Here is a 25,231-nt window from a genome sequence, read left to right on the forward strand (position 1 = left end):
AGGAGAAATTAAGACACTCCCAGAAAAACAAAAACTGAAGGATTTTGTCATTACTAGACATGACCTACAAGAAATGCTAAATGGAGTCCTTGAGGAGAACTGAAAGAACACTACATAGTAATTCCAAACCATAAAAGGAAATAAAGAATAACAGTAAAGGTAAATATTTCATCCACGTTCCTTGTTACAGCTGCATAACACTTCACTGTACACATGTACCACCTTAATCCAATCACTCTCCTTCCCATGTGTGGGCATTTAGGTTTTTTCCAATATTTAGCTCTTACAAACAATGCTGCAATTGATGCATGTACTTTAATTCCACACTTTGGCTTATATTATTCTATTGGTCTGGAATTGCTACCAGAAATGTAGCAATTGCTACTGGAAAGTATAACCTATACTTTCATTCAGAGTCAGGCCAAGCCAGTGTGTCCATAGTCGTTTTTGAAAGACTCCTAAATCCTCTTGCCTTGGTCTACATCCTATGGAAAGAAAAATGACTTTAAATCAGAACAGATAATTCCCATTCTCAGCTCTGCTTCTGACTCCCAAACAGTTTTCCCATCTGTAAGATGGAGGCAGTTTTCTGAGTCTGTCAACAGGGATTTCAACTCCAAACTCAGTGTAAGGTTGTGGCTCAGGGCATCTGTTACAAGCTGCAAAGAACCTGACTCCTGGGGACAGACACACATGGATGGCTAGAACAGAGCTTGCAAGGTCCTGGAAAATGGCTCAAGCATGCCTAAGCTTATAGTGACATTTGTTGCTCTACCCCTGGGGTGTGCGAAGACCCTGGAGAGATGGTATCCAGTTCCTTGTCTCAGCAACAACTAGTGGGTACTGGGGAGCTCTGGGTGTCTGGTGGAGTGTGGTGTCAAACAATGACCTATTTTCTGGTTTCTTTACTCACAAGCCACACTGAACACTATCTCTAACACAGCTCCATAGAAGTAGCTCAGGGATTTTGTCCAGGGTAAGAGGCAGTCTGTAACAACAGAGACCTCTGAAGCTCTCCCCCTAAAAATGGACTTTATTTGGAACAGAGCATGGAAAAGTTCAAGCCTATAGGTGCTCTTTAAAACAATGGAGATTTTGGCGGTAATCAATTAAGAGGAAGCTGGCAGCTCCATGAGAGCAAAAAGCTCAGCTACAAGCCAACTAGTTTACTAATTTACAACTAGTAATTCCCAGAAAGATTCACTGAAAAAGACAACTAAGGAGAACCCTCCTAGGGTGGGAACGAACCTCAAGGACTACTGCAAAGGGGCTCAAATAATTAGATAAAACTGCAAAACAATTTCTGCCACAGGGAATGTTTGGAAAAAAAATAGAACAATCAACTGACAATTTCGTGGAGCCTACAAGCTGGGTGTGATGCTGACAGCCACACAGCTTAACAGACAGCCAGGGAGACTGATGATAATCTTCCTAAAGGAACACTGAGGCTGAGACATGGGAAAGGACTTAGGCTTCTTGGAAATTTCCAGTATTTGAGTGTTTTTAGTATTTGGAGGGATCCAGTGTTCTGTTTTTGCCCTCACCCTGAGGACACTGGGCAGTGCCTAGAGACATTTAGTCTGGTAGAGGCCAGGAATGCTGCCAAACATCCTACAATGCATAGGAAAGCCCTGATCCCCACAAAAAAGAATGATCTGACCCAAAATGTTAATAGTGCCAAGACTGAGGAATCCTGGGTTGGGTATGATGGACTAGTACTTGTGTTCATCAAGGACAGTTAAGGAAAGGACATGACTGGGTCTTGGGTCCTCTCTGAAAGCTGCAGCATCAAGCAGATTTTGATCAGCTGTCCTTCTGCATCTTGATCTTCATGAGACATCAGTTCTTCCAGTGGCTCTTCTGATCATAACACCTAAAGGTGCTCTCAAGACCATTTTAAATAATAAATTACTGTATACCATAGATCAAGTAACTTTTATACAATCAATAACCAGTGAGAAAGCATAGTGAAAGAAAAGATTCCATTCACAAAAACAGACACACTATTTCTTATGCTATAAATTTGATGCATTGTGATGAAATAACCAATAGTTGGGGTTTATAAATGATTTAAAATTGTTATAAATATCACCTGATAAAGTAAGCATTTGAGATTTGCCAGGAAAAAACTGATGATAAATTATCATGGGAGAAGGAGTTACCCAATGACACATACACCCCCCCCTTCCTAGGCACTGTCAGGAATTTTTATTTTATTTTATTTTTATTGAGGTATAATTGACATGTAACATTACATTAGCTTCAGGTGCACACTGTGAAATGATGACCACAGTAAGCCCACTGACACATTTTAATGCAACCAAGATTATCATAAATATATCAACATAATTAGGGGGAATGGTGGGGGAATACACACACATATCAATGGAAGAAAAGAGAAACTCAGTGCCTATAGGAATTTACAAATTATAAAGGCAGAATTCCACATCACCAGAGAAATGTCAGAAAACTCAGTACATGATATCGTAACAGATTGTCAGCAATTCAGGGGCGAAATACTGGATTTCTGTCCCATCCATTATCTCAAAATAAGTTTTAGATGATTAAGGATTTAAGCTCTAAAAATACTCAAAGAAAACATAACTGCATTTTTATATAATCCTGATATGGAGATGATCTTCTGAAAGCCACTCGATACAGCTAACCACCTACAAATGAAAAACTTTTGTAAGGCAAAAATCAATCATACGGTAGGAAAAACAATTAGAAATTGGAAAAATGTAAGTAAACACATATGATGGGAATATATATTCTATAATGTGTTGAAAGACTGTTTACAACATAATAAAGAAAACAGATGCCCTAATAGAAAAATGAGCATGGACCATGAATATATGGCCTACAGAAAAAATAATACAAGTGGATAATTCATCTATGAAAATAAATAAAACCTCACTGATAATTAAAGAAGTACAAGTTAAAACAAAACATGATTCCTATTTTATGGGGGCCTATGAGACCGCTTTCCCACCGCTGATTTTGGGCAATTCCATCTGCCACTGGCCTCTGTCTCAGGTACTGTGAAATGAGTGACTTGGTCTCTTAGGACTTTTCTCACTTGCAAAAGACTCCAAGCATCTAAGCAAAGGTCTCTGCCTGGTGAGGAGTAAATTGACAAGAGAAGAGCAGAAAGATCATTGGGAGGACACTAAAATGATACAAAATACCTGGTGATAATGGCTGACTTGGCATTTTGTGGAGTTGACTTCTTCTCTTCTCCCCAAACCAACATTATCTTTGATTCTACACTTTGGCTTGAGTCATCCCATCACCATGGAATGCCTGCTATGAACCCGATTTCTGGTTCAGGTAAAACCAATAGACCAACAAGTCTTTTTTGAAAGGTTACCCGTCTTCCAGGGTTAATGAGCATCCTATGGAAAGAGAAAAAATGTAGTACCAGGATAGGTAGTTCTGGGCCCAGCTGTGCCCTTGACTCCTAGCGTGAACTTTGATGTCTCGGCTAGACTTCAGTTTTCCCATCTGCAGGGTGAGGGTGCTTATCTGGATTATGTCAAAGGGGACTTCCAACTCCACATGCCATGGAAGGTTGTGGCTTAGGGCATCTGTGACAAGCTAAGAAGCACGTGGTGTCTGTGCATGACCCTTGTCATGCTGAACTCCTCCGGGCAGACACACATGGCTGGCTAGAACAGAGTCTCCTCCTCTGAGGAGCTTTCTGGACAAGGAGAGCCTAGGAAGTGGCCAAAGGGTGTGCAAAAATTACCAGGGAACCTGGTTACTCAATCCCCAAAGCTCACACAGAGCCTGCAGATATGACATCAGGATTTGATCTCAGCCCAAACCTCCTCAGCTTCGGAATGCTGTGTCTCGGGGAGAAGCATGGTAGCCATTGAGCTGCTCCCAATTAACCACATGCCTTCTGACTGTGCCCGCCCATCCTGGGCATGTCCGCCAGCCTCTCTGGGTAATTTCACTAATATCACACAGCCTCCCACATTATGCTCGCTCCCTTTCCTCGCCACTACATGCAGAGTTGAAAGTGTCTTTATGGGGCAGTAGGTGGTTTGGAGAATGCCAGCCAAGAGGCTTCGGAGGCCCTACTGCTCCAAACCCCTTCTTTCTACATTTGGTTAAACTCCAGGCCGGAAGCTGGGGCCAGAAATGGAACAGAGGGGATGGTGCTCACAGTGGGAACGGGGGTGGTTTAGACAATGTTCATTTCTTGACAGCTGAGCATACAAACACCATTCCTATAATTAGGGAATCTCCCGTCGGGCTGGTGTTGGCAGTAGGAGGCCGAGCCCGGGTCCCCCACAGATGATGGAAAGTCCAGCTGCCTGCTCTCTCTGCCTTCTCGGCGGCCACCACGCGTGCACAGGTACTGGCTCAAACAACGCATGCGCGGACTGTCGTGGCTGCGAGGGCGAGCGGTCCTAAGCAGACACCGAGATAGGGAGGAGAGAGGATTTATTCCGGCAGCCCCGCTGCAGCATCTCACCGCCAGGGAGGGAGGGAAGGAGATGGCTGAGGCTTTGGCAGTGTGGGCGGACAAGAGGTGACATCAGCTTGCCTGGAGGCAGCAGGGCTGTGCTTTATTGTGATTCTGCAGTAAAAGACCTTGGGTGTTTTAAAAAGTAAAAGACAGGTGTTATTGAAGAATTCGTGTCCGCATAAAAACACTAGGCTGCAGACTAAGGAGGACCAAGCATCATGTAGCGTGGAAAAGTTGAGAATGTAAACCGGAATTAGAAGAGGGGCAGAAAAGTGATCCGGGTTTATTAAAAGTGAAATAAATTACTGCTGAGGGAGAAACTGGTTAACAGAGCTGTCTGCTGTGGAGCTCAGTATGAGAGGGCACTTTCCCAGGACATTCCCAGGGGGACTAGGGAGTGTGGTCTCTGTTGCAGAGGCTATAACATTTATCCCAGTGGAGTTTGATGGGGGATTTGGAACCTTATGGAAATCCACAGAGGAGAGGCTACTTAATGCTTGTTCACTGCCCACTATGTGGAATTCTCTTCTCACAGGTTTAGCACCTTCCTTTTTGAGTCTGATGAGAGACAGAGACGGCCTCCCACCATAGAAACTGAACAACCAGGCTCACTTTCATTCACCCCTGACACCTAGGGCTGCTCAGCAAATCCAACATTCCCCCTGGCACTTTCGATCTCCCCGAGTGACTCCGAGCAGCGAGGATGCAAGGGTATTCTTTCCCAGGGCCACACAGTAGCCTTGTCCACAGCAGCACCCAAGTCAGGGCCATTGGTGGCCATGGCGAGTGTGCAGCAGTCCACTGCCCACATCACACAGTGGTAGGGCTGTGCTTCTGGCTGTGGTCACGGTGCCTGGAGGCTCTCTTTCTTACAATACACCCTGAGCTTGAATTTTCATCATCCCCAGAGCCAGATTTTGCAGATTGGGTTCTTAGGGGAGCAGGAGCTGAGACAGAGAGAGGGGTGCAAGTTCCGTTGCAAAGGGCCACCGGTGAAAGTACTGGAGAGAAGCAGGACTGGGCACGGACAGGGAGCCATCACTATGCAGACCTGACGGCATCTCTGCCAGCCTTGCCGGGAGCTCTGGAGCAAGCATCTTCCATTAGAGGAGTCCTCCCTCCGGCAGAAAGCACCACAGCCTTAGCCTGTCCCTGGCTGGGGGTCCCCAGCTCGAGCACCATGGTAGTGCCTGAGAAGCCCTCAGCTGGGGCTCCTGGAAGGGGGTCTGAGCTGCACCTGTCCCAGTCAGACCCTAGTGCCGCCCTTGTGCTGCGGGCTGCGTGTCTCCGCACACATTGGGGGTACAGCTCCTCCGGGGGGTGCTCTTCCTGCTGGAGACCACAGAAGATGGGGTAAGTGGGGCAAACTTCGGCACCAGCCCCTGCAGCTGTCGCTCCTCCTCCTCACCCTGCTGGTCACTCCATTCCATAGCCTCCTTGTCCTCGGCTGCCATCAGGGCTATGCTCTGGTGGTGAGACCCAGACCCTCCTTCTGAGGGGTCACCACACCCTGCTTGGGCCCTGAGCGGACAGGGCAGCTGCACCTGTCCGTTCACGGCCGCACGGGAAAGATGCCGAGAAACTCTGTGCCTCTCCTCTGGTCATCTTCCCTGCTGTCCCCTGGCTCTGCCAGGCCTGTCCTCGCTGAGATCCTGTCTAAGTTTAGGAAAAATCTTCTCGGATTGGTTTTGCAGATTGGGTCCTTAAGAACCTGCCCTGGAATTCTCCTGATGTTTGTCCCCAGGCTGGCTCTATAAAGCTGAAACATCATTTCCCACCAGCCTTGAAAACAACAGCCCTGCCGTGCATCAGTGCATCGGGGAAGAGAGTCGCTGGTCCCCTCTGTCCTCCCGCTAACAACAACCAGGCACACCACACCCAGCAGCGTCCTACCTCCCTCCCTCCCTCCGCCTCCTCACCCTCAGGACAGCAGCCTGAAGGGGTGAGGAGAGAAGCTGGTCTGAGTGGCCTCAGGATGATTGTCTCTCTCAGTACTTGTTTCCACCGTGGTGCTTCATTTTATTTATTTCTGCTTCCTTTCTTTTTATCTAGGTTAAGAAGGTAGAGGTTTGCCTATTCGGTAAATATTTTTTAAAATAAGATTTTGATTTATTAATTACAGCTACTGTTTTCCCATCCTCAACCTCATAAATTTATTATTTTACCTTTACTATTATTACTTTTTTAGATGTCCCTTGGTTTACTCTATCCTTTTTTTTTTTTCCTGGCTTTTTTGATGTAAATTTTGATGTACTTATTTTTATTATTTTGTTTTTATTGACATAAGTATTTCAGGGTACTCTCCTTTGATCTTCTGTATCCTTGTTTTTTGTTGTTCACGTGAACCATCTTACAATGATAGTGTGTTAAATTCTATCGTTGGTGAGCTGCAATCTATGTCTCCTTGCATATCTTGTAGTTACTTCTTTTTTTTTAATTGAAGTGAACTAATATGATATTAGTTTCAGGTGCACAGCATAGTGAATGGACAACGTTGTACATTATGCAATGCTCACCATGATAAGCATAGTCACCACCTGTCATACAGTGTTACTAAAATGTTATTGACGATATTCCCTATGCTATCCTTTTCATCCCCATGATTTATTTATTTCATAACTGGAAGTTTGCACTTCCTAATCTCCTTCCTCTGTTTTGCCCATCCTCCACTCCCCTCCCCTCTGGCAACACCAGTTTGTTCTCTGTATTTATGAGTCTGTTTCCATTTTTTGTTTGTTTGTCCATTTGTTTTGCTGTAGTTACTTCTTTGTGAAGGAGAATGTTATATGTGTTATGTGGTGCTTACAACTCACATCTTACGGTGAATTTTGGTTAATAACATTAAATGTGTCCTGACAACTTGAGCAACAAAATAAAATGCAACCCAAAGTATAAAATGTCTGTAAGTCCACACTGATATAGTTAAATGAAAAAACAAGGAGGATAGACAAATCTCCCATACAGATTAATTCCAAATAATTGAGCTTCCTCCCCCTCAAGGAGTATCTTTTTAAAAATTTATTTATTTTTATTTAAATTCAATTAACATATAATGTATTCTTGGTTTCAGAGGTAGAGGTCAATGATTCACCAGTCTTATATAATACCCTGTGCTCATTACATCACATGCCCCCCTTAATGTCCATCACCCAGTTGCCCCATCCCTCCAGCCCCCTCCCCTCCAGCAACCCTCAGTTTGTTTCCTGTGATTAAGAGTCTCTTATGGTTTGTCTCCCTCTTTGATTTTGTCTTGTTTTATTTTTCCCTCCCTTCCCCTATGATCCTCTGTTTTGTTTCTTAAATTCCTCAGCATCAAGGAGTATCTTAAGTGTGGGATATGCACAGTGACTTTCTCCCTGAGAGAATAATATGGAAAGAGGGAGGGAAAAAAGGAACTTTACAGTGTAGAAGCCTGATAAACCCAACAGCCTAATGATCAGGTCAGCATCACCAATGATAAGTCAGCATCACCAATGATAGTACGTACCCTTGACATGATGTGATGAGAAGGACACTCCCCCTTGGTGGTCTTCCTCCAAAAAACCCATAACCCCAGTCTAACCATGAGAAAAAACATCAGACCTACCCAACTGCCTAATCAGTGCGCCTCTAAACTGTCAAAGGTCATCAAAATGGGGAAGGTCAGAGAAACTGTCACAGCCAAGAGGAGCCTAAAGACACCCAACGGCTAAATGTAACATGGTATCCTGGGTGGGATTCCGAAAAAGAAAAAGAACATAAGGCAATATGAATGAAGTTTGGACTTTAGTTTACACTAATGCATCAATATTGCTTCATTAATCATGACACCTGTACCAGAAGAACGTAGGGTGTTTGTTAATACTGGGAGGAGTGGTGTGCTAATCCACAGAATGCTGTGCTCTACTCAGTCTCCTTTCTGGGATTTTCACACTTAATGGAGACATCCTCTCTGGGAATGATTTTAGGTCAGTTCTAGGCTCTCCACTCATCTCTTCTTCTTGACACAGATATTTCTGGACCTCACTTTGCTCTCTGAAAAGTGTAGAGGCAAGAGTTCAAAAGATACCTCCTTGAAAATCAAGAGTCTTTTCAGTAAAGGTAATTTGAAGTTTTTGCTGTTCCCTGACTTCTGACTATATTGATGTCAGGGGGGTTATGTGGTTTTTTTCTTGTTGTTGTTGAATTCTATAGTTGTGAAAGAATGTACTTGAAGATTTAAATTGATAAGGACACCAGCTACCTTGGAAGTCTGGTGAATTTTTTCTCCAGCTTTAGTGAGATGTGAGCATCCATTGACAGATGAATGGATGAAGAAAACGTGGTGTATTCAACCATATAAAGACAGGAGTTCCTGTATTTTTGACAGCATGGATGGACCTTGAGGGCATTAAGCTAAATGAAATCAGCCAGACAGAGGAAGGCAAATACTGTATGATTTCACTTAGGTGGAATCTAAAAATATCAACTCATAGAAACACAGAGTAAAATGGTGGTAGCCGGGGTGGTAACGGGAGGGTGGAGGAAATGGGCTGGTCAAAGGGCACAAACTCTCAGTTACAAGACCAACACATTCTGGGCATCTAACGTGGAGCGTGGTGAATACAGTCAACAATGTTGTATTGTATCCTTGAAAGTTGCTATCAGAGAAGAGCCTTTATGTTCTCACCATAACAACAAAATGGTAATTATGTGAGGTGAAGGATTTGCTAACTACCCTTATCATGATAAACATTTTGCAATATATATGTGAATCACATGATTATATGTACACCTTAAATTACACCGTATGTCAATTTTATCACAATAAAGCTGGGGAAAAAAGTAAATTGAAGAGGTAAATGTTGATATCTTCCCCATGGGGCATTTTCCCTTTCAGAAGCACAGCATTTATTCAATCTTCGTGAACAGTTGTGTAGGTTTCTTTTTTAAAGTTCTGCCTACCTCTTGTTAACGTTTATTTAAAGGAATGGTATGATTTTGTTGATATTATAAGTAGGATTTTATTCTATTTTATTTTATTTTTTTATTTAAATTTTAGTTAGTTAACATACAGTGCAATATTGGTTTATGGAGTAGAATTCAGTGATTCATCACTTACATACAACACCCAGTGCTCATCACAACAAGTGCCCTCCTTAATGCCCATCCCCCATCCAGCCCATCCCCTACCCACCGCCCTCCATCAACCCTCAGTTTGTTCTCTATTGTTAAGAGTCTCTTTACGGTTTGTTTCCCTCTCTCCTTTCTCCCCCCTTCCCATATAGTCATCTGTTTTCTTTCTTAAATTCCACATGTGAGTGAGACCATATGGTATTTGTCTTTCTCTGATATAAGTGGGATTTAAAAATTTTTATTCTGATTATTGCTCGTTCTAATAAAAATGGGATTTATCATGTACTAACTATGTGACTGTGGATGGTTACTGAACCTCTCATGGCTTCAATCTTTTAACAAAATTAAAGATATGAGATAATACCCATTTGAGAAGGTTCTTACGAGAAATAAATAAGACAGTACATATAACACAGTTAGTATAGGATCTGGAACAGAGAAGTAGTCAATACATAAACTAATCTTACTACCAGTGGTGTATCTTGTACTTGTCAGGCCAGAAGTTTGGGCATGGCTCTTGCCTACTTTCCAGGATGTCCTGCTATCACGGGTCCACTGCAGTGCAACCAGTCCCCTGGAGAATGAGAGGGAGCCCTGGCTTGCATGCCTCTCGAAGGGGCAAAGGACACAGTGGTCCCTGTTCTCTCACCCCGAGGCTCTGCTCCCCACTTCTGCTCACAGCGGGAACCCAACACAAAAAGGAGAGTTGTCTCAGGGCCAGAATGTCACCGCTAGACTGTACTTCCCGAATAATTACATCCAACCCCCTCAAATTGAGTAGACAACTGAGGCTCAGGGAGGGAAAGACGTTCGTCTGAGGTCATCCAGCAAGTGGGGAGGCTCTGCACTAGAACACAGGTCCCCTGACTCCTAAGCCTGTGCAATTTCAACCCCATCCCAAATTCTCTTTCTGGGAGAGCTTCCTTGTTCAAGGGCAGTGAAGCAGGTGGGTCAACAGCAGAGCCCTGAGGTCATCCGAGTTTGCCTAACACACCCTCCACGGTCTGCACCATTCGAATCTGCCTGCCTGCCCCCACCCTGTGCATCTCCAGAGGACACGATTCACCACCCACACTGAAGGATCAAGGGCTTGGTGTGTCCTGGCTCCTCATTCACATCTTAAAATAGAAAGCCGGGGAAGGGTATGGCTTAACCCAAAGGAATTAATTGTTAATGGAGGCATCTCAGGCAGGAACAGGTGAAATGCTTCAAGAGCGCGGATTTCCCTGCTTCTTTCTGTGGCCTCTTGGGAGGATGTGGAGCCCTGGGGAACATGAAAAGGAAAGGCGAGAGGGAGCTAGAGGGTTAGCCACTAGGGTTGGTTGGTCCCGCCGGCAGGGCTGGCGATAGCCAGGTCAGGTCGCGGGGTTGATGGGAGAGGAAAGAAACAGCCTGCAGTTTGTGTCCTGCTTAGTTTCTTATTTCCCTCGGCTTAGGCCAAAGGCAGAATTCCCTAGTGAAATGCAGACTCCGGGTCTGGGGTCGATTAGTGGATTTCTAGTATTAAGCCCCAGGAATGGGCCCCTTGTTTCGGGCCCTGCTGTCCTTCACACCCACCGGGGAGAGGGAGTCCCAGCCCCCCACCCATCTCCCTGGGGCGCCCGGGAGTACAGGAGTCAGGAGAGCCAGAAGCAAACGAAGCAGAAAGTCGTCTTTTATTACAAAGTCAAGAAGGGAGGCAGCCAAGCCCAGACTTGGGCATCCTGAGCGGGAGGCGGAACGCCCAGGGAGGGAGAGGGCCGTGCGACAGGGGCCGGGACCAGCTGCCCTGGGGACTTCCCAGGTGCATCAAGGACAGGCTCCACCTGGCTGGGAGAGAAGAGAACCGGAGAGGTGACTCAGCTGCTCAAAGCACTCAGGGGCAGTGGGGGGCAGGGTCACATCCAGGTGGCAGCCCTCTCAGGACTCGGTCACGGGCTCTGAGACTCTTGGTCTCTCAGCCACCTCCCCGCAGCCTCTCTCTCACCCAGCCGGGGTCATTCCCCATTGCTCAGCCTTCTCTGTGCCCTCAGGGTCCCCTCTTCCTCCACCTGGTTCTCACCTCACTGGGGATCCAAGCAGGCCAGCCCACAAGGGCCCTTACAGCACTTCTTGGCCCCCGGGCACTCGGTGTCGCTCAGACAGCGGTTCGGGGGGTTCAACATGGCGCACTGGATCAGAATGTGGGGGCAGAAGCCAGGCTTAGTGGACACGGGACCTTTGGCTTTGACTGGATCTTGACCTCTAACCGGATCTTGTCCTTTGACCGGAACACGACCTTTGGCTTTGACTGGATCTTGACCTCTAACCGGATCTTGTCCTTTGACCGGAACACGACCTTTGTCAGTGCCTTGCCCTTTAGGAGGAATTGTTGAAAGAACAAATGTGGCCACATGTAGTCCCTGTGTGCCTGCTTCGCTATCTAGTCCTTCCTCCACGTGCAGCCCCTGCGCACTGCTGTGTTGTCCAAACCGCGGCCTGAGGTGGGGCAGGGTCTTCTGGGCAACTGCTGTCTGTACCACGGGAAGGCTGTGCCCCGGGCTCTGGGGAGAGGATCTACAGAACCACGGTTCCCTTGGGTGTCCATTTATCCCCCCACCCTCCATGACAAGTCCTTTCAGAAGGAGAGGCCAGACTGGGGTGACTCGCAGAGGTGAGAAGGACACATGGTGCTCTTGGGGGAGGGGTGAGTGCCTGAGACACACACCAGGAGATGCGAGCTCCTTCCCCGCTCTGGAGATTGTCTGGACAGTCTCCTCCGTCATAAAATGGGGGTCTTCAAACTACATGGCTTCTGAGGTCTCGTTGGTGTGTAACCTCCTTTTAGAGGCTGATTACCCAGATGCCTTCAGGGGGCAGACAGGCAGGGGCCAGACCCCATACCCAGGCCCAGATTCCTGGGGCTCCTCGCTTCACTGCACATTCTGCCCAGGTATCCACACCTGAGGCCACGACCACGTAACAACACTCCTTCCAGCAATAGTCCTGATATCTCAGTCCTGATGTGGAAAGCATGTCGATTCTACTGGACAACTTCCTGCTCTCTCTGGATGCAGTGGAAGCAGCCACAGACCATCCATGGGCGCCTGGGTGGCTCAGTTGGTTAGTGTCTGCCTTCGGCTCAGGTCATGACCCCAGAGTCCCAGGATGGAGTCCCGCATCAGGCTCTCCGCTCAGCGGGGAGTCTGCGCCTCCCTCTGCCCCTCCCCCATCATGTGCTCACTCGCTCTCTCACTCTCTCAAATAAATAAAAATTTTTAAAAGAAAGTGTGAGATCCAGCCCTGCCCACTGCCCCAGAGTGCTCCTTGGCAGGGCACAAGCCAGCCTCACCCAGGGCACTTGTCTACTCACCCCCAGTGACAGCGGCCTGTGCCGCCAGAATCCCCAGGATAAGGAACACCACCAGGACCAAGAAGCTGCTGGGCCTCATGTTGTCTCAGCTGTGTGGCTATGAGCTGAAGCTGATCCATTTTATGCAGCCCAGCGTGGCCTGGAGCCAGGAGGGTGGGTCTGTGGTTTTCCATGAGACAAGACCTACATTTCCTAATTCTGCCAGGAAGGATCCACCCCTATCTTGGAAGGGACCTTGGGGCTTTCCCCAAGGATTTTTCACAGAGATGAATGGCAGACACTGTGTTACATCACCTCTGATAGCCCCGAGAGCTGTCCCACTTTCTGACAGAGAAGCAGGGCTGGCTGTGGGCCCGGTGTTCTGATTTCAAAGCCATTGCTCCCTGTTCCTGCAGGCCCACCCAGACCTACCCTAACCATTCACCCCTCCCAGCACCAAGTTGGGCTTTGCTTTCATGCCCTCCTGGCCCTGCGGAAAACTCTCGAAGGCAAATTTGCCTTGAAAATCTAATGACACATCGCTACACGGGTCATCTCTGAGATGCACCACATAAGTAATCGGGAAGGTGGGATTCTAGATCTCACATAACAATGCTAATAAAAATAATGCTGGGTGAAAAATTCAAGTCTCAAGAGAAAATATTTTGAATTATAGGCTTGTGTATAAGGTTCAAAACTAAGAAACACTAGATTGTCTAGACATACTTATGTATGTGGTACGACTCATTTACGCAGGGGTGGATGAAAATGAGGAAGCTATTCACACAAAATCTAGGATAGTGATTAACTCTGGAAAGGAGGCAAGAAACATTCTGGATGGGTGGGAAGGACTCAGGTTGATTTAAGTTTTTGGTTCTTGGTAACGTTCTAGTACTTGGGTTGATTGGTGATTTCCTTGGTATGTGTGTGTGTGTGTGTGTGTGTGTGTGTGTGTGTGTGTGTATTTCCAAGGCTGTGGGGTAAATCATTTATGGATTACCTTCGCTTTCCATAAACCTGCAGTGCTGCTCTCTTGGGTGGTTTTCAGTCTTTCACTATTACAAACTATACCCCACATGGCTTTTTGCATTAACTTGTAAGCTAAAGTCCCAGAAGTAGGTTTGCTGGTACAAAGATTAAATGCATTTGAAAATTTTTTCCAGTTTATTACAGTATATTGACATATGGATTATATATATATTTAATGTGTACAATATGACATTTTACTATACATGCACATTATGAAAAGATGGCCACAATCAAGCTAATGAACATATCCATCAACTCATATAGTTACCATCTTTCAGATGCTTTTGAAATTTTTATACTCTTGTCTTATGTCCTTTGATGGGGGTTGTACCATTTTGTACCCATACCAGTAGTAGATGAAATCACCTGTGTGCATCCAGGCTTTGGCACAGACAGTGTGTTTAATTTTTTTTTTTTTTTTTACCAACCTGATAGGTGAGAAATCATGCCTTGCTGATGTTTTTAGTTAGCATTTCTCTCATTTTTATTTTTGCATATTTTAGAAGCCACTTACATTTCTTTTTCTGAAAGCTTCTTTTCCTTTGCTCACTTTTTAATAGATTCGCCAGCCTTTTTTCTTCTTAATTTTTAAGCACTCTTTATATCTTATGGAGAAAGGTCCTTTGTGGTATGGCTTGCAAATAAAAAAATTTAATGTCATTCTAAGATCTGTTCAGAACAGCTCGGGGTGGTCTCCTTTCCTCATCTTATCTGACGTTACCTCCTAGTGTTTGGCTACAGTGCACAGAGTGAGAGCATGTTTTTAATATGGTTATATTAAACAAATCTGGCTATATTGTATTAAGAAGACTGCACATCATATTAATACAGGTTCACTGAAGAGTTGATGGGGGGATAGAGGTTAAGAAGGTAGAAGGAGAAAAAAGCAAATAAAAAGAAACAAAAAAGTATTGCTTCACCAAAAAAACTTATCATGTCTGGTGTGATCCTATTATATTTATAAATATATTAGAAAAAGAATGAATATCGCTAGATCTCTGTGCACTGAATCCTAGAAATATTAATGAAATCTTACCAGCAGGAAAACAAGTTAGGGGATAATATATGTGTTTGATAATACTTCAGTAGAAACACATAAAAGTGCTATAAATGCCTTTATTCATGTACAAAAGAGGAGAAAGATGTGAAGGAATACATACTACGCTGTTAATATTGCTTACATCATGGTGATGAGAATGGGAAAAAAACCAGATGAGTAGGTTTTCCTTCACACGTACTAGTTTCTAATTTTTTTACTTGTCACAACAAAAAGTCACTGTTGTGATCTGAAATATCAAAGAAAATTATAATCGGTAATTAGAAAAAATAACTCAAGGAATCTTGTGAATGAAGAAAACAGCATAATTGACAGTTATATCTAAATAAACAATGAGATACATGTAACCAGTAGTACCAGTGTTGAGAAAGTGTGCTTAAAATAGAAGTGTCATAATGTAAAAATGTAATAGTGTGTGTCGGGTATGATTCAGATGCCGTCCAAATAAATCATTCTGGGTAGTTCAAGCAGAAAAAGAATCCAGCTATTGTATGAGTGCGTGTGATTGTAGGAACTTGAATCCCCTCTGCAGTTCTGGATGCGGAAAAGTCTGGGACAGATAGTCACTGGATTGTCAACCGCTGTAGGGAGACATGCTGGGAGCAATTGAAATTCACCTTGATGAAGACACTGCACAGAGCATGCCACCATCCTGCCCCTGTTCACGCCCCTGATCCATCCCCTACTTACGCTTCCAAACATCAGCAAATATTCACCTCCCAGAAGGAAAAGTGCCCACCTTGAGCAGGTCTGAGAACAAGAAAGGTAGAGCACAAGTACTGGAAAGTGTAGAGAGAAAAGAAATAAGAAAATGCACCCAGGAGAAGGAGGAGGCATATTTAGGAGAGAGGTTATCATCTTGCAATGGCTGCAGCAATATCTCTTTGGCCATGGCTGATGGTAGGAGCCCTCCTCTCTCAGACGAGTTACTTAAGACTCAGGAAAAGTCCACGTATTTAGGAACTGCCCATTATTGTAGCAACGGAGGAGGGAGCCCTTGAGCTAAGAAACTAAGAAACCCATTCTAACTTCCCACCCCTCCTACTCAGGTAAGATACTCTTTTCACTAGCTGATCCGTGAAAATCTACTGATTTTAAAATAAGAAAGAAATGTGGAAATCACATAAGCCATACAAAAATACTATTTTTTAAAAGCGGAAATGAGTAGCAAAGCTTAAAAACATTTAAAACAGGATTTTTAAAATCTTCAGTAAAATGTCACCACAAAACTGAAAAAAATGGATATTCCAAAATGAATGTCTAAAATTACTGAAGCAAACTGAAACTATGAAGAACCACCATAAAGCAGAAATATAGAAATTCAAAGAAGAAATAGTAAGGTAACAGGAAGATGTGGAGTGAAATCTGACAGACCTCAAGGGAGAGATTGAAGACAAGGACAAAAACATTGCAGAAATAAAGACCAAGTAAGGACAAAAGGAAAGAAAATAAGAAAAGCAAAGAACCACAAACTAAAAATGAAAAATAGCTTTAAAATGATTTCACAGAAAGTCTTCAGTATAAAAAGTCACTAGAGACGCAACAGACATCTAAATCAAGTTGCACAAAGAAGAAAACCAAAATACACACACACACACACACACACACACACACACACAAGAAGAAAACCAAAACAACAAAATAAAAGAATTATTTAAAACCCTAATCGAGGGGCGCCTGGGTGGCTCAGTTGGTAAAGCGTCTGCCTTCGGCTCAACTGAGTGGGGAGCCCGCTTCTCCCTCTCCCTCTGCCTGCCGCTCTGCCTACTTGTGCTCTCTCTCTCTCTCTGTCAAATACATAAATATAATCTTTAAAAAAAATAAAACCCCAATCAAGGAAAATATTTCTGAAATTAAAGCAAGCTCGAGTCTATGTATTGGAAGTTCACACCGTGGTAAACACAAGACGCATGCGAGTAAAACGCTTGGGCTGTAAAGATAGACACAGAAACCTCCAGGAAAGCAACTCCCCTCAAAAAACAAAAACAAAAACAAAATTGGAAAAAAAAATCAGATGGAATGATGGCCAGAAAACAGCAGAGCAAAACTTAAAGGCACTGAAGGAAAGAGTACACACTGAGGATTTTTTTTTGCACAACTACAAGAATATATTTCTGGACATGCAAGAACTCAAGGGATCTTGTTTCCAAGAGCTTTCCTGAGCAGTTTCTAAGGGACAAGATACACCCAACCCAGAAGATTTGTGGAAGTTACTAAAATGACAATTGTTGAACACTGGGCATTTTAACTGTGGAACAAAGACTAAGACAAAGTAGTAGCGAATAGTATGTAAATATGCCTTGCTGTGAAAATGTAGAAATAGTAAAATTTCCATCAAATAGAAGGACAATAGGGAAGGAAGTTGGATAAAAGAGTAAGCTCGCTGATTGCTATATATGTAATAGTTTCAAGTCAAAGGATATTTAAAACACAGTAAGCTTCAACAGAATTAACCACTTTTGTGCATCAAAGGACACTACCAGGATAGTGAGAAGACCAGCTGCAGAATGGGAGAAAAGATTTGCAAATCAGATATCTGATAAGGGCCTAGTATCCAGAATATATAAAGGACGTGTACAATTCAACAATAAAAAGATAAAACAGCCCAATTTTAAAATGGGCAAAGCACTTGAATAGACCTTTCTCTAAAGAAGATACACCAAAAAACGGTGAGCACACGAAAAGATACTCAACATCATTAGCCACTAGGAAAATGAAAACCCAAGTCACAAGATACCACTTTACACCCCTTAGTGTGACTATAAAATTTTTTATCTTAATGGAAATGGACAAGCTTTGGCGAGGAAATGGAGAAGTTGGAACCCTTGTACGTTGCTGGTGAGAATGTAAGATGGTGCAGCATGAACAATCCCAGAGGTTTGAGAGATAACCAAGAGCTTGGGCCTGTTGACCAATGGGTTCATCTGCTACGTGAGACCCCCTCCATGAGGACTGGGGGAGGTGGCTGTTTTCTCTAAGGCACAGAAACTAATACAAGGAGCCAGGGAAACTGAAGGCTCCACGCTGGCCTTTGGACATCTAGAAATCCATCTTCCACATCTGCAGGCAGCTCCCCGCTGGGCACACCCACTTTTACCCCAGCCTCCAGCTCTGCCTGTCCTGCAGCCTCACCAGACACATGCCGAGTCCCACTCTGCAGTCCCCTTCCCTCCTTTCTCTAGGGACTCCCAACCCCGGGGGAGCCCCCGAAATAGCTGCACCCGCCACTTGGGAGGTCCCTGTTCTCCCCTGTTAGAGCCTGAGATTCGATCTCCACCGGCACTCCATCCCCCTGATTACACAGGAACCTCTTAGGGTGGTCTCTTTTGAGAAATAAATGATGAGGTGACCCCTGTCTCTGACACCTTAGAGTCATTTAATAGAGTGAGCAGTAACTTGAGGGCAGGACAGACTTGGGGGTGAGGGCAGCCTAAAGCAGGGAAGAGGGTTCCTAGACAGATTTGGATGACCTCATGTCTCCGCTGTCTATGCACCAGTCACATGCCCTGCTCCACGGAAGCTCCAAGGAAGGCCAAAGCCCCAGGAGGAGCCACTTTGAGTGTGGTGGGAAACTATGTTTTAGCATATCAGTCCTACAAAATACCATGTATTCATTAAAAATGATGATATTGGAGAATACTTTAAGACACAGGAAAATGTCTACAGAATCATCTTAATTGAAAAAGCATTTATCAATATACGTGTGTAGTTTGTAATCAGGGAAAAAAAATAGCCCCATAAAATTCTCCTTCTACTCCAAAAGAAACATCAGATCATAGAATATAGGGTCCCTCTTTTCCTGAGAGCTTAGAAGACAGCATGAGGGATTCTAGGTAAACCCAGTGAAGAACTTCCTGGCTGTGAGGGTTGTCCTGGAATGGAATATCCTCTTCCTTTCTTAGGGTCAGATGAAGTAATGCCTTGCTTCCAAGGCCCAGTAACTGATGGGGATCACCGGGAGGCAATGACAGAAATCCCCTTAGTTAGGAATCAACCGTGGGTCCTTGAGCCAGTTCTCTCCCATCTCCGGCCTACTGTTTCCCCATCTTTCAAGAAGGAGGGTGGTGAGGATGGTCTTGACCTCCCGCAGTTCTGGTCAGGTACTATGGTTCAGTGGAGGTCTCTGTTTGGGGCCCCTTCAGACCCTGAACCCCCAGGGCCTCTTCCACCAAATGCAGGAGCCAAAAGATGTGAAATCTAAGGTGAGTCCTTGGCTGTGATGATTTTTTGCTCAGGATCTCTTAGGGCCAGGGAAGGGGTCCCAGAAGCCTCCTACATCTGCTGTGACCAGTCACCTCAGCCAAACAACCACCCTGACCACTGAGCCAGTCCCAGGCAGAGGGCGGTTCTACCAGAAGTCACTGGAGGTGATTCACCAGAGGCAGGGAGGTCTCTCTCTCTCCTAACCACAGAAGCCCAGGAGGAGAGGCCACAGCCGGCCTCCCTCACCGTGCCTACCTGGGCCCACTTTCTCCAGCAGGGAGCTCTGACCTTAACCCGAATTCCTCCTAGGCATCCAGAACTCTGCCACCCCCTTCTTGCCATTCAAAGCTGACTTCTGTCCCCTGCCGAAGCTGTTGCTGGGGCTGCAAGACCCTAGAGAGCCAGGAGAGGGATCATCTGTCTCAACAACCCTCATTCTTTATACGGATGAGAACAACCAAGGCCCGAAGAGGGAGCAGACTTGCCCAAGATCACAGCCCGAGTCCAGCAGGCAGGACTAGATGCCAGCCCCCAACACCAGCACCTGCTCCCACCCACCCATCTTCAGTTCTTGCACAAGCACACCGGCCCTGAGGCTCGAGGGCAGGGGGCGGGACCGGGACAAGGCAAACAAGACCCACTCCGTCCAGCTCATCTCCTTCCTCCCCTGACTCAGTTGCTCTAGCCTCCCTGGAGCTGCAGGGATCAATTTAGGGGCCCCCGAGCCCTGCCTTAGTAAGTGCTGGTAGCAGAAACATGAGGGCCTGGAGCCTTCTCCTCCTGGTGGCCCTCCTGGCTTTGGGGAGCCAGCTGCCTGCTGTCTCGGCCAGGACGAAGGGAGGTGAGTGTGGATGGCTTCCTCTGCTCCAGGGACCAGGTAGTTCCTACCTCTCTGGGGAGAGTGAGGGTTGGGAGGGCAGGCAATGCAGTGTGACGTCTGCGTGTGTAGCTGCGGATGCCCGCTTCTGGGTGCTTCCAGCAGCTGGGGTTTGGTTTGCACCTCTCTGTGCCTGCCAGCCGGCCTTGTGGGCAGCTGTGGATGTCTTCGTGCCAGGGTCTCGGTGCTCGTCTTCCCGTGCGAGTGTGGGATTGTGTGTGCATGTGCGTACGTGTGCATCTTTGTGCCTGCTTGTCTGTACGAGTCTGTGTCTGCACGTGTGTGTTTAGGTACGGCTGCACGTGTGTGTGTCCGTGGGGTCGTGCCTGTGTGCACGCGTGTCTCTGGGGGACGGGGGAGCAAACCTGTATGTACCTGCTCTTCCGTCGATGTCTCCGTGGATTATTAGGATCTGTGGGCCCGCCTGGCGGCGAGATGACCCTCTCCGTCATCTTCTGTTGCTACCAAGGCTGCGCCTGGTCTGGTCCCTGCCCATCTTGTTTCTGTCTTTCTCAGGTCCTTCTTGTGTCCCAGAGACCAACCTGTGCAAGGGACTCCCAAACTGGGTAGGGGGTGTGGTTTCTGGGATCTGTTGGGAAGAAGCTCCACCCCTACCCTCTTCCAAGCTTCCTGGAAAAGGCTGGGGCTGACCTGTCAACAGGCGGGGGAGGATGGGGCTGCTGCGAGGCTAGACAGGTGCCTCCCGACCTGGGCAAGGCCTCCACTTCCTGCCTTTCTGGGGCTGGGACACCGTGACCTACATACACCTGTGCATCCCTGGCCCTGCCTTGCGGGACGAGGACAGTAATGGGGACAGGTTCCCTCCCCTGCAGGTCCTGGGGAGCAGCTCCCTGCCTCCTCTCTGCCCCCTCTAGCCTAACTTATGCCTTCCTCCGAGGTGGGGCTCTCTCTCCCTGGGGCGCGAGCTGGTTTGGGGAAGAGAGTGCTCAGGCCCAGGCTGAGGAGGGAAGGATGCTGGCAAGTTCCAAGGCCAGACCCCTGCTGGCTGTGATTCATGTGGCTCAGCCGCATTCCTCCTCGCTGAGATGCGGAGAGATTGAGACTATTTTCATCCCCATTTTGCAGGGGAGAAAACTGAGCCACTTGAAATGCCAGTTCTGAGTCTCTCTTCCTTTCTGTCTATTCAAGGCTCAACTCCCGGCCCCTCATCCCAGGAGCTCTCCTGGCTGTGACCACCCCAGCCCACAGGGAGATCCCTGTCAGACTTCAGGCACCTCCTCTCAGCTCAAGCCCTGAGGCCTGAGCACCTCTGGCCAGGGCTACCCCCCTGGACCTCAGAGCCTTCCCAGGGCCCCGCCTACCCCCAGCTGGGGGCAGGAGGGGCTCATCCCGTTAGGGGGCTCCCTCGCAGACTAGCTGCTCTTTCTCCAGCAGGGGGCAGCAATCCAGTTTAAGACAACCCAGTCGAACGAGCGAAGTGGGTTTTGAGCACTTCCTATGTGAGCAAGGTGCCCCCTACGTGTGTGGCCAGCGTCCACTTGGGAGCTGGAGGGGAAGGGAGATGCAAGGTACAGTCAGGGCGCTTGCTGCCGGCTGCTGGGGGCTCTTGAACCTTTTCTCAGACGCTAGACTAAAGTGACAGCCTGGGACCAGCCTTCATCCTCCCCAGGACTCAGTGGTGGCCGGAGCAGAGGGGTGGGAGGTCAGAGTCCTAGCTCAGGCCCCTGTGGGTCTGGGCAATCACTACCCTTCCAACCCTTGACTTCCTCCTCTAAATGGAAGAAGATACTGAGTCAAGCCTTCTGCATGGAATCTGGAAATGGCCCAAAATCCTAACAAGAAAAATGGCTAGATCAGCTCTGGGACAGAACATTCTAGAGCTGTCAGAGGACCACCTCAAAGGCGAGTTCATTCAGATCCCGGACACAAGGCCATGTGCAACAGGACACGCACACAGTACAGGCGTGGCTGACTGCGGCCGGCCATGTGACAGTGCACCAGGCCGGCGACAGCTGACGATGCTGGGTCGCCCTTCAAAATCCTGTCTTTCAAAGAGTGGCTGAGCCGAGCCGCTGGTGGTTTTGCATCAAGGACTGTGCCTAATGGTGAGAGAAGCAGGCAAGGGGTCTATTCTCACAGTCTCCGGCCAAGGGAGAGAAGCAGACAAATAGATGCGGAGTCACAAACTCTGAAGGAACGAGTGTGGGGTGAGTGGGGGAGACTGACCTAGTTAGTCCGGGCTCAGAGAGGGAGGGTGTCGCCAGGATGCGAGGATGCAGTGTTTCCACTGAGACCTGATGAATGCGGTGGAGGAGAGAGCACCGGGCAAAGCGCCCAGCAAAAGCAAGGCCCCACGAAGAGAAGCAGCTGGGGAGCAGAGCAGGAGCGCCGAATGGAAAAGGTGTTGAGGAAGAACACAGGGAGGTGGGCAGCCCCAGGCCAGGCACGGCCTGTTGGCCCAGGTGCAGATGTGGAACTTCATTTGTTGCCATCCTTCATGTCATCTGAGTCTCAAACCAGCCCCGGAGGGAGTCCAGCTTCCCATTCCACAGAGAGAAAACTGAGGCTTGCAGTTGAAACAAAAACAAAAAACTTGCCAGCCATTTGCAACAATGTGGATGGACCTTGAAGATGTTACACTGAGGGAGATAAATCAGCCAGGCAAAAACAAATACTGTATGATCTCAGGTTAGAATCAAGAAATCAAAACAAAACAAAAAACAAGCTCCTAGATACAGAGAAGAGATTAGTGTTCACCAGGGGTCATGGGTGGGAGGTAGGGGAAATGGGTGAAGGGAGTCAAAGGTATGAACTTCCAATTATAAGAGAATAAGTCGTGGGGATGTAATGGGCACCATGGTGGCTATAGGTAATAATACTATATTGCATATTTGAAAGTTGCTAAGAGAGAAAATCTTAAAAGTTCTCATCATAAGAAAAAAATTTCTAATTATGCATGGGGACAGATATTAGCTAGACTTGTTGTGGTGATCATTTCATTATACATAAAAATATCAAATCATTTTGTTGTACACCTGAAACTAATATGTTATGTCAATTATACCTCAATAAAAAATTTAAATAAAAACAAATAAAAGCAAGTCCCCCCCCCCCCCCCAAAAAAAACAAAAACAAAATAACTTGCCAAAGGACAGGCAAGAAATAAGGGGTAGAGAATTCGGATCTTGCAATTCCCAGATCGGTGCTCATTATATGACTTGGAACTGCCTCCAGCTGCAAAATTTGGGGGTTTTCTTACAGAGAAATTTGGGGGCTGCCCACCGGACGATGGGCCCTGCCTCCTCTCGGTGCCGGACCACTGCTTGGATGACAGCCAGTGTCCTGCAAGGATGAAGTGCTGCTACAAAGCTTGCTTCCGCCAGTGTGTCCCTTTGATCTCCGGTGAGTGTCCCTCTCCACCTTGCTGAGCGCCCAAGCCCCGGGGCTGGGCACAGGCAGGGCTCACCAGGCCCCTGTGTTGCAGTAAAGCGGGGCAGCTGCCCTGAGGACCACCTGCACTGCCTCAGCCCCGTGCAGCACCTGTGCAACAGAGACTCAGACTGCAGGGGCTCCAATCGGTGCTGCCTCGGGGCCTGTGGCCGAGACTGTCGCAACCCCATCGAAGGTATGGTTCCTGCGCGCCTGGGGCAGCTTCTTTCCCTCTCTTAGCCCCAGCGTTAGACGTCCTTCCAGGTCAATAAGCCGAACAGGACACCTACCTTCCCAGGAGCCTGGGGCTGCCCACGCCAGAGCTGGGGAAGGGGATGGGGCCGGAGGGCTCCTGTTGGGACCCGTTAGGACCAAGGAGGAACCGGAGATCCTCCATTCTCTTGCTGATCTTGCAACTGCTCTGAGCTTCAGTTGGCCCTTGTGAAGGAGGGTGGGCCATCCTGCCTGAGTGGCCACCAGGGCTGGGCTGATGGGGTGGATGGGGATCAAAGTTTCTAAAGACCCCAGAGTCCTGTGATGGGGGGATGTAACCCTTTCCTTCTCTCTCCCCAGGCTAATTCTGGTTTCGGATCCTCAGCATGGGGTCCCTAGCAGGAAGGGATGATGATAGGGGGCCTGGGACCCTGCCACCCAGCTACCGCTATCTCTGCCAGTGGCAGTTCCAACCTTCTGATGAACACTGAGCTGCTGTCACCTCCCTTGCCTCCCATCCACCCCTGGTTTCTCCTCCTGGGAGTCAAGGTGCATAGATAGACTCCTATCACCCTGCGCCACCTCCCCATCTCTTCCAGTGTTTCCCCACTTAAAATGCCCAACACAGGTAGGCCCCTCTTTGTGGGGTCCAAACCCCTCCCTCAGGCAGCCCAGCCACCTTGAACGTACGTTCTAGTAGAGTTTTCCAGACATTATCTGTTTGCATACCCCTTTCCACATTTGTGCCACACCTGCAAAACAGCATCTCGATAACTTGCATACGGCCTATACTATTTATCTAATGTCTTTCTTTAAATGGACTCCCTTTTGTATATAAATAAATTTATTTCAAAAGAAAACCTTGACATCATCACTATAAATGGAATACGCAGAATCACTTGCCACGAATAAAATGTGATTGTAAAAGCAAATGCAGTGAAAACAGCTAAGGTCCATTAAAGTAAATGTTGTCAGATGAAACAATATTAAACAATAGTATTAAATTCTCCCTAGATGCTGCCACCCGCCAACACTGTGAGCCTGAAGGCTGCTCTCTGTCTCTGGTAATAAAGGAAGATTAGCAAGGGTTAAAGACAAGTTAAAGACACAGATCTCAAAACTGTGACCTCTTTCCTGGAGTAATCAGAAGGACTGAGAAGAGAACTTTCTCAAGAGTCAGTGTTGTAAAATGCTGCACCCAGGTCCACCCTAAGATCATTTCAAATTGCTCCACATTTGGGGAATGTTGCTTGAACAGTTGGGATGTCATTATTTATGGGAGAGTCTATCTCACATTGGACGATACCTCATTCACCTGGATTTCTCAAGGGTCAGTCAGTCTGCAGTCAGGGCCTAAGAGGGTGGGGAAGGAGGTCAAAGAGGGAACGACAGCCATCCCAAGGGACATTCCTGGACCCAGAGGGCTGGATTCCTGACTGTCCCAGTCACGCAGGACTTGCTTTGGGGAGAGGCAGGAGGCAGCAGACTCCTCCCTGCTTTATCTGCTGGGTTTCCTCTTGTATCCCAATGGAATCTGGGGCTGGGCAGGTTGAGTTGGGAATCCTGGGTCTTCTTTCCTTG

General features: G+C 47.0%; 2 protein-coding genes across 3 annotated transcripts; one reads left to right on the forward strand and one right to left on the reverse strand.

The window, feature by feature from the left end:
• Positions 1-11,201: 11,201 nt before the first annotated feature.
• Positions 11,202-12,981, reverse strand: PI3 (peptidase inhibitor 3). Of its 2 annotated transcripts, none has more exons than XM_032419900.1 (3): positions 12,903-12,981; positions 11,613-11,906; positions 11,202-11,376 (listed from the first exon to the last, which is right to left on the reverse strand). In XM_032419900.1, the coding sequence occupies exons 1-2, from the start codon at positions 12,979-12,981 to the stop codon at positions 11,614-11,616; spliced, it is 372 nt and encodes a 123-aa protein (XP_032275791.1). In that variant the 3' UTR covers positions 11,202-11,376; position 11,613. The 2 variants fall into 2 exon arrangements, with proteins under 2 accessions (XP_032275791.1, XP_032275790.1); XM_032419899.1 differs by having other exon boundaries at positions 11,202-11,380.
• Positions 12,982-19,926: 6,945 nt separating this feature from the next.
• Positions 19,927-24,015, forward strand: WFDC5 (WAP four-disulfide core domain 5). The gene is made up of 4 exons (XM_032419926.1): positions 19,927-20,011; positions 23,270-23,410; positions 23,493-23,633; positions 24,011-24,015. The coding sequence occupies exons 1-4, from the start codon at positions 19,927-19,929 to the stop codon at positions 24,013-24,015; spliced, it is 372 nt and encodes a 123-aa protein (XP_032275817.1).
• The last annotated feature ends 1,216 nt before the right edge of the window (positions 24,016-25,231 follow it).

Source organism: Phoca vitulina, unplaced genomic scaffold (assembly GCF_004348235.1).
Source record: "Phoca vitulina isolate PV1807 unplaced genomic scaffold, GSC_HSeal_1.0 scaffold22, whole genome shotgun sequence".
Lineage (NCBI taxonomy): Eukaryota > Metazoa > Chordata > Mammalia > Carnivora > Phocidae > Phoca > Phoca vitulina.

What these genes read in the sequence shown, in the direction of transcription:
- PI3 (XM_032419900.1), bottom strand. Translation starts at nt 12,981, where the DNA reads ATGAGGCCCAGCAGCTTCTTGGTCCTGGTGGTGTTCCTTATCCTGGGG. An exon ending in ACAGGCCGCTGTCACTGGGG is followed by an intron (nt 11,907 to 12,902) that starts GTGAGTAGACAA and finishes TTCCTCCTAAAG; the next exon opens with GGCAAGGCACTGACAAAGGT.
- WFDC5 (XM_032419926.1), top strand. Translation starts at nt 19,927, where the DNA reads ATGAGGGCCTGGAGCCTTCTCCTCCTGGTGGCCCTCCTGGCTTTGGGG. An exon ending in CTCGGCCAGGACGAAGGGAG is followed by an intron (nt 20,012 to 23,269) that starts GTGAGTGTGGAT and finishes GTTTTCTTACAG; the next exon opens with AGAAATTTGGGGGCTGCCCA. An exon ending in GTGTGTCCCTTTGATCTCCG is followed by an intron (nt 23,411 to 23,492) that starts GTGAGTGTCCCT and finishes CCTGTGTTGCAG; the next exon opens with TAAAGCGGGGCAGCTGCCCT.